Source organism: Diachasma alloeum, unplaced genomic scaffold (assembly GCF_001412515.2).
Source record: "Diachasma alloeum isolate Michigan unplaced genomic scaffold, Dall2.0 Dall_scaffold_01062, whole genome shotgun sequence".
Classification (NCBI taxonomy): Eukaryota; Metazoa; Arthropoda; class Insecta; order Hymenoptera; family Braconidae; genus Diachasma; species Diachasma alloeum.
Window position 1 is genome coordinate 222,727 of NW_021681173.1, and position 15,969 is coordinate 238,695.

General features: G+C 37.6%; 2 protein-coding genes across 7 annotated transcripts; one reads left to right on the forward strand and one right to left on the reverse strand.

Annotated features, from left to right (window-relative positions):
* Positions 1–589: 589 nt before the first annotated feature.
* LOC107045709 (staphylococcal nuclease domain-containing protein 1) lies at positions 590–9,049 on the forward strand. Its single transcript, XM_015268042.1, has 7 exons — positions 590–936; positions 3,448–3,706; positions 4,394–5,118; positions 5,824–6,655; positions 7,352–7,836; positions 8,073–8,270; positions 8,454–9,049. Exons 1-7 carry the CDS (start codon positions 880–882, stop codon positions 8,553–8,555), a joined length of 2,658 nt encoding a protein of 885 aa, XP_015123528.1. The 5' UTR covers positions 590–879; the 3' UTR covers positions 8,556–9,049.
* Positions 9,050–9,623: 574 nt separating this feature from the next.
* LOC107045749 (sodium-coupled monocarboxylate transporter 1) lies at positions 9,624–15,969 on the reverse strand. Of its 6 annotated transcripts, none has more exons than XM_015268101.1 (5): positions 15,583–15,969; positions 12,948–13,271; positions 11,660–11,885; positions 10,741–11,104; positions 9,624–10,056 (listed from the first exon to the last, which is right to left on the reverse strand). In XM_015268101.1, the coding sequence occupies exons 2-5, from the start codon at positions 13,269–13,271 to the stop codon at positions 9,648–9,650; spliced, it is 1,323 nt and encodes a 440-aa protein (XP_015123587.1). In that variant the 5' UTR covers positions 15,583–15,969; the 3' UTR covers positions 9,624–9,647. The 6 variants fall into 6 exon arrangements, with proteins under 6 accessions (XP_015123587.1, XP_015123586.1, XP_015123590.1 ...); XM_015268100.1 differs by having other exon boundaries at positions 12,948–13,294; XM_015268104.1 differs by lacking the exon at positions 15,583–15,969 and adding an exon at positions 15,240–15,271.

Consider the following 15,969-nt stretch of genomic DNA (forward strand, 5'->3'; position numbering starts at 1 on the left):
AAAAGCAAGAATAAAAATTCTCAAAAATCAACTGCCCCATTTTTCAAATCCCAAAAAAAACCGGAAGTTGATATCACCCCTCCCCCAATCAAAAAAAAAATCCCGTGAGGGCTGAGGAAAATGGACAAAAAAATTACTAAAAATGTTGAAAATTAGTTTTCCCCATTTATTTAAATTCCAAAAAAACCGGAAGTTGATATCACCCCTCCCCCAATAAAAAAAAAAATCCCGTGAGGGCTGAGGAAAATGGACAAAAAAATGACTAAAAATGTTGAAAATTAGTTTTCCCCATTTATTTAAATTCCAAAAAAACCGGAAGTTGATATCACCCCTCCCCCAATAAAAAAAACAATCAATCCCGGGAATTGATTTTTTGAGGGAAACGAAAAAAGCAAGAATAAAAATTCTCAAAAATCAACTGCCCCATTTTTCAAATCCCAAAAAAAACCGGAAGTTGATGCCCCCCTCGCCCAAAAAAGTCCAGGTAAAAAAACAATCCCCAGAGGGCGTAATGATCGACCGGTGAAGTGTCGCGTGTTGCCACATCAGCATCGTGGCAAAATGAAAGTATCAGTAGTGATACGTTTTGTAGATCGCGCTCGGACCCATCCACCGTAGTACGTGGTTGATCGTGGAACAATATCTCCAGTCCCGTATAACCCACCAGTTAGTGCTCCCTCAAACATGCCAGCAAATTTCTGAATTACACCTCAGCCGTGGAGTGGTTTTTCCCCATCAAACAAATCGTGTATTTTTATTTTCACCATTAATTTTGGATTAATCGTACAACGAAGCAATTGACTCGTGTAAAATCGAGTTGATTCTTTGATACTTTAATACAGAAAAGACACTTGGAATTCAGGGCTGATATTATTCATCATGAGCACTCCTAACAGCACGCCGCATGTGGACACGAAAGTCGGTATCGTGAAATTGGTGAGTCTTTCCAGGGATTTGCGGCTCATTTTCCTGAATCAATTTTTTTATAAATTTTTCTCGCCTTCGTGGGGTGGATTTTCTGGTATTTTCGGGGGCATTTGTGTTTATCAGGGCCAACCAGCTGGCATTCTAGCCCTGCGCCAGACATATGTTCTCCATTTCGGCACAATTTCTGTGATTTTTCGAGTTATTATGTCAGATGTGGGGTAATTCAATTTGTCGTCGAGTCGGGAACGATTCGCAGGTGAATTTACGTGGCAATGACGGGTTTCGCGGGACGCTCAGGTCCAGGCGGGCTCGGGGGGAATTGACCTGTTGTGTGATCAGTGTTTTTTTTTATTGAGGGGTGCTCAGGGGGGATTTTCGAGCTTTAGTTCGTTAGGTCGAGGTTTTTCTGTCGGATTTTGGGAACGGAGATAGCGAGGTATGAGCGTAATGATGATGATTGATTATTCAGGGAATTTTGTTGGGAAATGGCCTGGAAAAGAGCATTGGGCTATAGATTTTTTGAGTTTGTTGTTATTTACTGTCTTTCATACCTAAATTGTCCTTTGATACTATTTTATAAAACTACTAGGTCCCAATATATTTGAAAAATTGAATGATCTGTGGAGCAATAAATACTATGAAAAACAATCTAGAAATATTATTTTGCGAATAGTTTTTTATAGCTCATTAAATTTTCTCAGATGATGTCTGACATTTTTGTGTCAATTATTTGATCCCGAGATAATTCAATAATTGAAAAGTCTTTAGGGTAATGACTGGGATTAACAGTTATTATTCTCAAAGAAAAATTAATTGTCTAATATTCTCTCCCTAATCTTCATTCAAATTAAAATAAAATCCCCTCATTTTGAAAATCCTTGTTGTGTGCTCATTTTTTTTTATTGAGAGATGTTCTTTTTGCAAATAGCGTCTCTATAATATAAATTATTAGATCGCAAAATAATTCAACAATTAAAAAGTCTTCAGGGTAATGACTGCGATTAATAGTTACTATTCTCAAAGAAAAATTAATTGTCTAATATTCTCTCCCTAATCTTCATTCAAATTAAAATGAAATCCCCTCATTTTGAAAATCCTTGTTGTGTGCTCATTTTTTTTTTATTGAGAGATGTTCTTTTTGCAAATAGCGTTTCTATAATATAAATTATTAGATCGCAAAATAATTCAACAATTAAAAAGTCTTCAGAGTAATGACTGCGATGAATAGTTACTATTCTCAAAGAAAAATTAATTGTCTAATATTCTCTCCCTAATCTTCATTCAACTTAAAATGAAATCCCCTCATTTTGAAAATCCTTGTTGTGTGCTCATTTTTTTTTATTGAGAGATGTTCTTTTTGCAAATAGCGTCTCTATAATATAAATTATTAGATCGCAAGATAATTCAACAATTAAAAAGTCCTCAGGGTAATGACTGCGATGAATAGTTACTATTCTCAAAGAAAAATTAATTGTCTAATATTCTCTCCCTAATCTTCATTCAAATTAAAATGAAATCCCCGCACTTTCAAAATCATTTCAAAAATTGTTGTGTGATCATGTTTTTTTGATTGAGGGGTGTTCAGGGTGGGTTTTTCGATCTTCAGTTCTTCAGGTCTGGATATTTGTGTCAGGGATTTTATGAATGACGATACCGGGATGTGAGCGTAATGCTGGTGATTAATTATTCATGGCATTTTGTTGGGAAATGTTCGGGCAGACGATTGGGAAATGTTTTGGAAAACAGTATTGGGTTTGGCAATTTAGAGTTGATGTTTTCATTGTTTGTTTTCGATTTAAAAAAAATTCTGTTATCAATTATCCCTTCTAAATGAATCAATTTCTTTCTTTGAACATTTTCAGTTTGTTGAATTCTATAAACAATAGCATTTTTTACATTTTTTTAAGTAAATATAATAAATTTTTAAATTGAGGAAATTCTACAATTGAGAAATTTGTAAAGTAATAAATGAAATAACAAGCAATCGTTCACTAAATTCCCTCCAAATCCCGTCTGACATTTCCGGGTAAATCTCCTGGATTTCGAGGTAATTCAACAATTGAAAAATTCACAGGGTAGTGTCTGTAATAATTAAAAATAATTCCTGAAGATTTATTTGATTTTTGAACACCTAGAAAATGATTGGGTTTAGCTAAAATGCCTTCCGCGATTTTTCTGAGAATTCAGCAATTAAGAAATTTGTAAATTTCTCAAAATTGCTGCGACGTGACAGAATTCCAGGGCGTTATCTTAAAAAAATCGGTTTTTCGATTATTTAACCGTCGTTAATGCCCTCCAATACAATTGAACATAAACTTTTTCCCATCGCGATTTAAAAAAATAATCCAAGTCGAATTAAGAACAAATACCAGAAAAAAAGAACGAATAGATTAATCGAATAATGAATCAATGAATTTTTTTTGTCATCGTAATTGATCCAGAACAGTTGGATTTATTTGAAAATGGAATGAATCGAGGTGAAATCACAAAAATTCCTGACAAATGTCTTCCCCCCGATAGATTGTCTCTGGTGATACCGTGACAATCAGGGACATTCCACGAGGGAGGCCCCCAAATGAGGTGACGATCTCCCTGTCCAACATCTCAGCTCCCAAACTAGGGAGACGAGGTGGCCCCAACGCCGATGAGGAGAGGGACAAGCCATGGGCCTGGGAAGCCCGGGAATTCCTGAGGAAGAAGCTCATCGGGCAGGAGGTGGTCTTCGCCGAGGAGAAGGCCGCCACCACGAGAAAGTACGGTTCTGTCTGGCTGGGAAAAGGTACAATAACCACGAGAATTCAGTAAAATGAGATAAAAATCGGCTCTTCGACCGTACGTTACATTCTAGAATAATTTTACAATCAACCCCTACAGGGTGGCATTAAACCATATTTTAAACTATGATTGAATTAATTTATAGCCTATTTATTTCATTCATTCATACTCTTATATCCAAAGATACCTCCGAAATTCTCATTTTCAAAAAATCCGAAGTTTTGGAAATTATTCTAAAATTATTCTGTAAATTAGAAAAAAACTGCTATTGCATCGAAATAATTCTTCCAAGTCATCGTGAGACAACCGATTTTTGAAGCAATCGTAAATTCTGAAAATTAATACACGAATTAAACTTTAATCAATGTCGATGGATAGGGCTCAACAATACCTCCATTTGAAAAAAAAAGCGAAAAGATAAAAATACAGCATTTGTATATCTTTAACAGAAACAAACAATTCTCGTATTACCAATAAAAAAAGTAAATTGAAGATAACATCAAAGATAAAATGAAAATAAATTTAAAAAATATAAATTATCTTTTTATTATTATCAATTTAAAGAGATTAAATCAAAATAAGCTGAACAAAATAAAAGAGATTAAATTTTGCAACATCCCCAACTGCAAAAAGGCCAAAAAGCAAAGTAGTCAGTAACAAAATCAAGTAATAAAAGTAATAAATCCCTCAGACAAGAACACGGGTCAGAACGTATCTGAACTCCTGGTGTCGGAGGGTCTGGCGACAGTGAAACGTGACGTTCGCAATCCGAGCGACGCGCAAAAGCGTCTGATGGAGCTGGAGGACGCGGCGAAATCAGCCGGCAAGGGCCTCCACTCTGGTGCGCCATCCTCGGAGCACATTCGCGACGTGAAATGGACGATCGAGAACCCCCGTGCCCTGGTGGACAAGTACAACGGCAAGCCCGTGAAAGCGATAATCGAGCACGTGAGGGACGGTTCAACGGTGAAGGCCTTCCTCCTCCCCGACTTCTACCACGTCACCCTGATGCTCTCGGGGATCCGCTGTCCCCAGATCAAGTCCGACGAGGAGGAGCCCTTCGCGAGGGAAGCCATCTTCTTCGTGGAGTGTCGAATCCTGCAGAGAGACGTTGAGATAATCCTCGAGGCGGCCAACAACAACAACTTCGTGGGGACGATTCTCCATCCCAACGGGAACATCGCAGAGCTCCTCCTGAAGGAGGGCTTCGCCAAGTGCATTGGCTGGACCATGAACATCACCAAATCCTCTGTCGACAATCTCTACATGGCTGAGAAGGCGGCGAAGGAGAAACGACTGCGACTCTGGCGGGACTGGGTGCCCACAGCTCCCCAGAAAGAATACAATGCTGTTGTCATTGAGATCACGAGTGCTGACTCCATGCTCGTGAAGAATCAGAATGGAGAAGTAAAAAAGGTTTGTAACACGTTTTTTTCATTTTTTTCATCTCCCAGTTGAGATTTTCAGGAATATTTACGAATCTAAGGGAGATAGCGAAATTTTTGTAATTACATTTGTTATAGCTCTCAATCGGCTCTACAAAAAAGGTTATCACAAAAATTTTTCTACCTCCCTTCCATTCCGAGATATTCATTGAAAACTGGTCACTAGTCAAAATTAACTTGTACCGTTTTACCACTTCACTACTGAATTGTTCTTAATATTCTATTGAATTTCTATTTATTTTTTGTATCAATTCTATTAAAAATTATGCAATGTATTTTTAAATAGATATTTGTTTAGAAAAATGCCTATAAATATTGATTTTTCCAAGTTTTTTTCGTGGATTTTACTGTAGAAGTAAAAGAATAATAATAATAATTTTATTGCAAGATAGTATGACCTTTAAGACCTTTTACATAGCTTTCCTACCCCTAAGAACTTACAAATTGAAGATAAATAAAAGAATAAACAAAAATAGCGGAGAAAACATTAGAAAATTGAGGCCACACAAATAGTTGTATTAATAAAAAAATAATGAATAATGAATTCAATAAATGAATGAATTTCGTTGAATGATAATCGCAGTTAGAAGTATTTGCCATAAAAAAATCCCGCAAGTCGTTGAATGATGATTTAATAAAAAGATCAAAATTCTAAATGAGTGAAAAAATATTGCAGGTCTTCCTGAGCAGCCTGCGACCGCCCCAGCGCCCGAAGAAGGCAGGGGAGGAGAAGGACGCCCCCCGCCCGAAGGACTTCCGTCCCCTGTACGACATCCCCTTCATGTACGAGGCGAGGGAATTCCTGAGGAAGAAGGTCATTCGAAAGCAGGTGAAGGTGATCGAGGATTACACGCAGCCCGCCAAGGACCAGTACCCAGAGAAGATCTGCTGCACGATTTTAGTTGGAAAAGTCAACATTGCCGAGGCGATGGTGTCCAAGGGGCTGGCGACAGTCGTCAGGTACAAGCAGAACGACGACTCGAGGCCCCAACATTACAATGAACTCTTGGCTGCCGAGAGCAAGGCTGAAAAATCAGGGCACGGACTCCACGCCAAGAAGGACACAGCCCCTCAGAGGATAATCGATCTGTCTAATGATCCCGCCAAGGCCAAGGTCCACCTGTCAGCGTTGAAGAGGACGAGGGGAATCAAGGCTGTTGTCGAGTTCGTTACGAGTGGCTCGAGGCTGAAGCTCTTCCTGCCGAAGGAGCACTGTCTCATCACTTTCCTGCTGGCTGGGGTCAAGGCCCCCAGGAGGTCCAGGCCGAAGCCGGGGGGCGGCACTATCGAGGGGGAGAAGTATGGCGAGGAGGCTTACAACTTCATGAAGGAGCAGACCTTCCAGAAGGACGTGGAGATCATGGTCGAGAGCATGGAGAGCAAAGGCAGTGGATTCATTGGCTGGCTCTTTGTCGATGGGGTCAATGTCGCTGTCTCTCTGGTGGAGGAGGGCCTCGCTGAGGTCTCCAGCTTCACCGAGAATGGAGAGTACCTGAAGCTTGTGAAGGGTAAGGATTTTTTGGAATCTGAAGGATATTAGTTACTGCATTCGAGTTATTTCATTCAAACTAAATTAATTCATTTTATTTTGCTTTCTAATGTTTTTGGTAATTGAAAAAATCAGTAAAATTACTGAAATTAATCAAATTACATTGCAGGAATTGCAATTGTATTGAATTGCATTGCATTTATTTCATTGACGCCATTCAAACAAAATTAATTCATTTTATTTTGCTTTTTAATGTCTTTTAATAGTTTAAAAAATCAGTAGAATCAACTCAAATTGATCGAATTACTTATTTTATTGAGGGATTTTCTTTTGAAATTCTTCGACTCAAAGTTTCCAAGTTTTTTTGGTAATTTTTTTTAAGGGGAAACGGAACCCCTGTGTCTATATAAACTTTTAGAATTGTTATTTCTCCAGAAATTAGTATTTTTTATTTATGAAACTCCTTCATTGACTCAACAATGCAATGATCGAACTGACAGAGAAGTTTCATTGATGAAAATTAACAATTGTAGGAGAAAACACAATTCTAAAAGTTCGTACAGACACAGGGGTTCCGTTTCCCCTTAACGAAAGGAGAAGAAAAATAGTCCAAAAAAATTGAAATGAAATGATTGTTCATTCACAATTTAAAAAATCCCAATTACCCATCAATTCGGATAGAATAAAAAAACTAAAAATAAATGACTGAATTTAGGTGCTGAGGAGCGTGCAAAAGCGAAAAAACTCAACATCTGGAAGGACCGAGCTGAGGTTGAGGCAGACACTGAGAAGATCGAAGAAGAGAAGGAGGTGCCTGAGAGGAAGACAGAGGCCAAGGAAGTGGTGGTATCTGAGATCACTGAGGAGCTCCACTTTTACGCCCAATACGTGGACCAGCGCAGTCAGGTTGAGGGGCTTCTGACGAGACTGCGCCAGGAGCTCGAGGACAATCCTCCACTTCCTGGGGCGTACAGTCCGAAGAGGGGGGAACTTGTTGCTGCCAAGTTCAGTGGCGATGACCAGTGGTACAGGGCCAAGGTCGAGAAGGTGGCTGGGACCAATGTCAGCGTTTTTTATATTGATTATGGAAACAGGGAGGTGATTAATGTCACGAGGGTTGCGCCGTTGCCTGCGGGATTCTCCGGGGAAAAGGCTTTCGCCCATGAACATGTGCTGGCTTATGTGGAGGCACCCAAGGATGTGAGTTTTTTGAAAACGTGATTTTTATTCATTTTTAAATGCATTCTCGGGAATTAAAGTTTTTGGGAATTAAAAAAATTATGAAAAAAACTCATGGATAAACACTGTAAAGACTGGAAAGCTATTCTAGACTGTTTCAAGAATTGAAGAGAAGGGAAAATTTAAGGAAAAGGGAAAGAAGAATTGAAAGAGGGGAAGATTATTTTTGTTTCTATTTTACTATTTTGGATTTTCAGGCTGATGACCTCAAAGCTGCGCTGGAGGCTCTACAGGACGATTTGGCAGACAAGACGCTGTTGTTAAATGTTGCATACAGAACTAATGGTCTTCCAGCTGCAACTCTGGCTGATCCAGTGTCCAATGAGGATCTTGTCAAGGCTATTGTTTCTGATGGATATCTGCACGTGACAAGCAGAAAGATCACTAACAAAGTGGTACGTAAAATCATGGAATATTTGGAGAGATAAATTCATGGAATATTTGGAAATGATTCCGTCGTGTCTGCAATTGCCGACGAATTTTGTCAAATTTGATGGAAATTTAATAGATTTAATTGAATTAATTTCTGCCCCAGAATATTTTCTTTCCCATTAATACTCCAATTGATTTTTTTTCAGTACGATGACTTCAAAACAGCTGAGAATGACGCAAAGAAGCATCACCGTAACATCTGGCAATACGGCGATGTGACGACTGATCCGTCGAAGGACTGGAAGTAAACAATCGTCGAATGAAATTCCACCCACGACGTTAAACCAATAAAATATTGAATAAACTACGCATAAAAGGGAAAGGAGAATCAACGGAGCATAATATAGACAACAGAAGAGTAATCATGAAGAAACGATAATGATTCAGTAAAATGTATTTCGATAAAACAAGAAAAAGATAATTGGTGTACTGTTCTGGTGGTTGTGATCGATGTTTGGAGGACAAAAAAAGTATGAAAGAGGAATGGAAAGCATAATAGAAGTGAAATATTAAATTGTACATATGATCATGTTTAATTGCCAGGGGATAAACGATGTGGACTGGCATTTGACCCCTCCTCGATCAATCTGCCCAATAAGACTGTTGTCACCTCATAACTGATTCATTAATTATTAATCATAATGAAAAGAAAGTCTACATTATATTCTCAAGTCCCCATCCCACCAATCATGTTTTAACATTTCAATTGTTGAATGAAACCACTGGAGGAGACATTGACACGTGAAGATNGAAAGAAAGTCTACATTATATTCTCAAGTCCCCATCCCACCAATCATGTTTTAATATTTCAATTGTTGAATGAAACCACTGGAGGAGACATTGACACGTGAAGATGCTTGAAGATTACGTCGTTGACACAGCATTATCCATGTTTTTTTTATTTTGATTTCCTTTTTTTATACACCGAAATATATAATCGATGATATTGTTAATCATTGTTTTATCCTTTCTGTCATCTATAGTTATTTTTTGCTGGACTTTTTTCTTCGATTTATCATCACGGGGATGAGTCGTGGGGGGTCGAATGCTGGCGTCACTGCTGTGCCCCATGAATGTGCCAAGTTTATCGATAAAACGTAAAAAGTGATGTAGAAATTCTGATTAATCTATGCAGCTCGGGGCACTGATTGTTTCGGGGATTTCTTCGACGTTTTGCGGAATCAAATTATTGTTAATGATACAATTTAACTGATTATGACGACATGAGTAGAAAGCACGAGTCGAAATCCTGGGATTGCGACGAATTTTTATGGAGTAGAATATTACTTTGATAATTGATTTCATAACGTGAAAAAGCGAGTGGTTTAAAACTAGTGTTTTCATACTTGGAGAACGCTCCCAAGACGTTCGACGACGAAGACGAAAGCGAAGCTGAGAGCTCCGAAGAAGATGCTGATCCACCTGGCGTAAGCGGCCCCCTTGCTCGCAGGGACTTGAAACCTGAAGAGCCCTTGGAGAATGTCCTCGCAGGTGAGGGCCGCCAGGGAGTTGAGGGCACTCGCCACGGTACCGAGGGAGGCGGCGAAGATGCCAGCGACAAAGAGACCCGGGATCCCCGGGTACTCCCCCATGAAATTCATGACGTAAAGGGGAAGGAGCTGATCCATTCCCGAGATGTGCGACGCCCTCAGGGGGTCGCAGGTCTTGTGCGCCGTGAAGAGGACCATTCCGGTGAGGAAGTTGATGGTGTAGATGAGGATTAGACTGAGCGCGGACACCCAAAGAGCTCTGGACAGTTCGGAATTGACAATTAACGGGCTATTCCCACAATGAAAAAATTTAATTGAAAAATCCAGCGAATTCTATTGGATTTCTGTTGAAAATTCTGTTAGTTTTTTGTCGATTCTGTTGACTGAACGACAGAAACTATTTATTTTCTCTCCACTTTGCTGTCTTTCAATCGAAAAAAAAATTAAAAAATATGAAAAAATATTAAATATCGAATATTATTTAAACAATTGATAAATTTTAAATTTCTATAGAGAATTTTTCAATTTCTGTAGAGAAAATAGTCATTCTCAATAGAATAAAAAATATTGAAATTCAAATACTAAAATATTAAATATCAAATATCACTTTAAAAAATTATAAATTTGAGTCAATTTCTATAGAGAATATCTCAGTAGAATAAGTTATAGAGAAATAAGATTTTTAAATATTAAAATAATAAAATTAAAATGCTAAAATCTTAAATATCAAATATTATTTAAAAAAAATTATAAAGTCGAGTCAATTTTTGTAAAAAATATCTCAACAGAATGTTACACAGACATACGTTGTCAATAGAACTGTTCCATGCGTGAGTATTCCCAAAAAATAAAGAAGATCTAAAGAAATTCATCAAAGTCAGTTCTCAAAGTCGAGTCTGACCACTTCGCGACCGAATCCCCTTGGCCATAAATTTTCACTCACGTTCTGACTTGTCCGATGGACTGCACACTCAGGTACTTCTGCACAGACGCCTGGTTACTGCAGAACATCGTGGCCCAGTAGAAGGTCCCCCCCACGACGACACTCCAGAAGCTGTGTCGAACAGTCGGACGAGGGTCCATGATGAATAACTCAATTCTATCGGTATGTAGACTGTCCCTCCACACCGAGGACATTCCCCCGGCCTTCGCCATCCCCAGACCGACGATCACAAACAGCGAGACGAGCAGAACCACTGCCTGGAAGGTATCCGTCATTATCACTGCCTTCATGCCGCCCTGAGACGCGTAGAAAATGCAGACTACGTAGACTAGAGATACAGCGACGTACGTGTCGAGCCCAGTGACTGGAATAAATCGTGAAAATGTGGATTTGCACACGAAAAAATTTTATATTAAATTTATCTAGTGGAGAAAATTTTTTTATTGGAATTCTAGTGAAGAATTCCGCAGATTCCGGTTATAATAATATACATGATATATTATTATATAATAATATATCATATTATATAATTACAATTATATATTTATTAATTATATTATTATTATTAATAAATATATAATTGTAATTATGCAATATGATATATTATTATATAATTAATAATAAATAATAACAATATATAACAGTATATATCATATTATATATAGTATATTCTATTATATTAAGAATATATTATTTGTAATATAATATATTATTATATAAATATATAATAATTAATATTTTATATAATTAATATAAAACAGTAATTTCTATAGAAAATAAACGCGGGTGTAACTGCAAAATTTTTCTGTACAGAGCCAAAAAACAAAAACGGGAATTCGTTAGAGTGTTGAATTTTCTAACGAATTTCTCAAGTTTTTCGATGGAAAATTTTCCCCGTATATTTTGTTTTCGTAGTTACCGTGACTCAGAGCTAACGCTGGTGCGTAGACAGCCACCGAGGTGTACAAAATCATTTGTAACATGTAGAGTCCACTTGCGAGGAGTCTACAATGCCGGTGGAATCTCAGATTCAGGTACTCGTAGCTCGATGTCAATCGCAATTTCATGTACACCGGGAGATACAGGCGCGATGTTATGGGGATTACTAGGATGAATGCGAAGCATGTCATCCAGAATTGTGTGCCCTGGAGAACAAGCAGGTGGATCCAAATAGTTAACGATTTTTTTTACATTTAGAGATAAACGGTAAATTAACTCGATAATGTAGTTGAGAATAAATCAATCAATCGAGAAATAAATTTTCTGAATTTCTCGACTTTGTGTCATTGAATTTTTCTTTCCCCTCTCACCGAGAAATTTCTGAAGAAACAAGCTCGGTAGAATTAATTGTGTGGAAGAATCAAAATCTGTTTATTTTATTCTTAAAAATATTTTTACCAAAGCGCAACAGAGATATGAAATTTTTTAATGGAATGGGTGAATGAAATTTTCAATACGTTTCCAATAGAATTTCCTGGCGACTTTTCCTTTCTATGAAATTCAAATGAATCGAATTCATCATCATCTTTGACTTCAATCTTTGGCTCAATAATTTTTCATTGATAATTCTCTGATTTTTTTTAAATTTAAGCACAAACCTAGCGGTTACATGGCTAATTCTCTAATTAAAAGAATTAAATGAAGAATTCGCAACAGATTAATTCTTTACTTTCTCTGGAAACGAAGATTTCTCGTCATTTTCAAGGGAACGCATTGATTCAAAGGTATTCACAATAAAAATTGAAATTACGTTTTGAAAAATCACAAACAAAAAAACAAACTCGGTAGAATTAATTGTGTAGAAGAATCAAAATCTGTTTATTTTATTCTTAAAAATATTTTTACCAAAGCGCAACAGAGATACGAATTTTTTTAATGGAATGGATGAATGAAATTGTCAATACGTTTCCAATAGAATTTTCTGGCGACTTTTCCTTTCTATGGAATTCAAATGAATCAGATTCATCATCATCTCTAACAGCTCAATAAATTGTCATTGATAATTCTCTAATTTTTTTAAAATTTAAGCACAAACCTAACGGTTACATAGCTAATTCTCTAATTAAAAGAATTAAATGAAGAATTCGCAACAGATTAATTCTTTACTTTCTCTGGAAACGAAGATTTCTCGTCATTTTCAAGAGAACGCATTGATTAAAAGGTATTCACAAAAAAAAATTCAAATCACATTTTGAAAAATCACTCACCTGCGCATACATTTCCGCCGGATTCCCCAGCAACTCGATGGCAGTGATGAAGCTGGCAGCCAGAGACATTGCCATGGGTAGAGTTCCCATGCTCGACCCCCCCAGCAGGAAATCCTGGCTTGTCTCCTGCTTCTTACTGCAGAACGCGTAGAAAGTCCCGATGAGGCACGACACCAGGAGCATCACCGCCAGAACCGAGTAATCGATCCACGAGAATAAGTGGAGGAGTGCTGGGTGCTCTGCGATGCACTCCTCCTGGGTCGTCCGCTGCTCCGCCGAGGACATCGACAGGGCCAGGAAGAGGATCAGCAGTCGTGGCCTCATCTTCAGGGGAAATTAAAGTAAATCTGTCAAATAAAATCCCAAATTGTCTCTTGAACATCGTAAAGTCGTAATTCGTGAGTTGATGCTCCACGAGGACGAATAATCAGGGAGGGTGGAAAAGCTCATAATTTTTTTGTCTACGATCGGGCGAAAATTCAAATTCAGGATGAGGTAAGGACAATTGAACTGAAAAAATAAGAAATTTGCAAACTAATTTCTGAAGGTTCGATAATGGGACGAAAAATTGACTAAAAAAAGACATAAAAACGAAGAAAACCGTAACGAATTCGAATTATAGAAATCTAGAATTATAGAAATTCCTCGTTAGGAATTTTTCGTGTTTTTTTCCACTGACTTCTTCGTCTCTTTCAATTAAAAAAAATCAAGCAAAAATTCTGTACAAAATATATTTGATAAAAAGAGACTACAATCGGGCAAAAATGAAATTCATGATGAGATAAGAACAATTGCATTATAAAAATAAGAAATTTGCGAACTAATTTCTGAATTAGACGTCCATAATTGGACGAAAAATTGACTAAAAAAAGACATAAAAACGAAGAAAATCGTAACGAATTCGCAGAAAAATTCTGTTGAATTTCTAATGTCAATGGAAGCTATTTTATAGAAAAAATCGGTAGAATTATAGAAATTCCTCGATGGCAATTTTTCGTGTTTTTTTCCACTGACTTCTTCGTCTCTTACAATTTAAAAAAATAAAGCAAAAATTCTATAGAAAATATCTATACAAAATATATTCCATGAATTCCACAAATTTTCTCCTGTAATTTAAAAAAATCAACCAAAAATTCTGTACGAAATATATTCTATAAAAAGAGATAAAAACCTGCTAAATTTTTCGATGGAAGAATAAATCGATAGTTCGATATATATTCCTGACAATTTTCTTAGATTGAAAATTCTATTATTTCTATTATTCTCTAACTCTATAACTTGTATTTTTTTTCTATTCTATTATTATTCAACTCCAGAAATTTCAATAGAAATCCAATAGAATTTCCCCGCGAATTCACTGCAGCTTTTTTTTCTACGAAATTCCCGCCCGTCCCTCAACCGCACGGAGAGAAATATTCAATAAAAATTACGTATCTTTTCCGTAATTCCGTTCGAAATGTGGGTGTAGGAAATTTTACGGAACTGTCACGGATTTTTTTCGGAGCGTTCCGTAATGTTTATCTGAATCTCCTGTGAAAAATTACGATACCATCACTTAAATTTTCTGAGTCGATTCCGTAATCGTCGAGTGAATTGTGAGTTCCGTAATTTTTACTGAATATTTCTCTCCGTGCAGAGCACGAGTGCCCCCTCCCCCAACAATCGAACATGAAGAATTAAAATAAAAAAAACATCACACACTTTATTCAAACTCCTCCCCACACCCGATCTCTGCCCATAATTATCGACTCCTGATTGACGAATTGCCATCGAACGCCGGAGGATCACCAATCAGCCACCATTGGTTAGATCGATTCCGGCTCAAACTGGATAAAAGTGGAAACCACGGGTTTATATATGTAACAGGATACCCCAGGAAGACCGCCAGAAATTCGAGACTCCATCGATCACGTCAGACACCCCCAGGCCTTTGTCAGCGCGTCACCACGAGTAATTAATTCCCCAAAGGTCCATAAAATTTCAACAAAACACAAAGACCTCGAAAGGTCATTGAATGAAAACTGTTAATTCCCAATCACCGAAAAAGTCCTTCACGAGAGTGTCTCGTCATCCCGTTCTATTCGGCAGGCAAAATATTTTGATTTATTCGGCGGAAATAATTCCCCCCGGATATCACAAATCATTCGATAATTTTCGGAAACAATGACACGTTCCGTGTACTTCCCCGGTGAATATCCCTGTGCAATGCAGTATATGGAGCTATTATTCGCTCTGCGCGGCGTTATGAAAGAAAAAACATCCGTAGTCGGCGATTAAAATCAGGCTGGTTACCTTAATTATCCGTCACCCGTCAGCTATTTCCACGACTATTTGTATTTAAATAGTAATAGGGTATTTGCTACCACTCCCTCAATTTTGGGGGTTCACCAGTCGACGAAAGAATAAAAACGCACGAAACGAGTTGAATTACTCGTCTTTCTGACATACCGCATAAATGTAAATGAATAAAATAATGTAATGGCAATTCGAGCTCTCCTCAACGCCATTCTTCTTCCCAAAGTAAATAATTTACCCCAATTGTTCAAGGGAATTGTCAAGAGAAATAAAAAAAAGGAACCGAATGAAGAAGTAATTCAAGAAGTCATTAGTCGCCGATTAAAATCAGAGTGCTTACCTTAATTATCCGTCTCCCGTCAGTTATTTCCCCGACTATTCGTATTTATCCAGTAATCGAGGGTATTTGCTACTGCCTCCTCAATTTTAGGGGTTCACTATTCGACGGAAGACAATAAAAACGTGCGAAACTGGAGTTGAATTATTTTACTCGTCTTCCTGACGTAACGCATAAATGTAAATAAATAAAATAAGCAGTGGCAAATGAAAAATCGGTAATTCCGCGGCTCCTCGAGCTCTTCTCAACGTCCCTCTTCCCCTCAAAGTAAAAAATTTGCCCCGATTTTTCAAGGAAATTGTCGAGAGAAATAAAAAAACGAAGAACTGAATGGAGAAGTAATTCAAGTCGTTTTGGAGGGATTGGCGCTGTCGACTGGATTAAACTGGA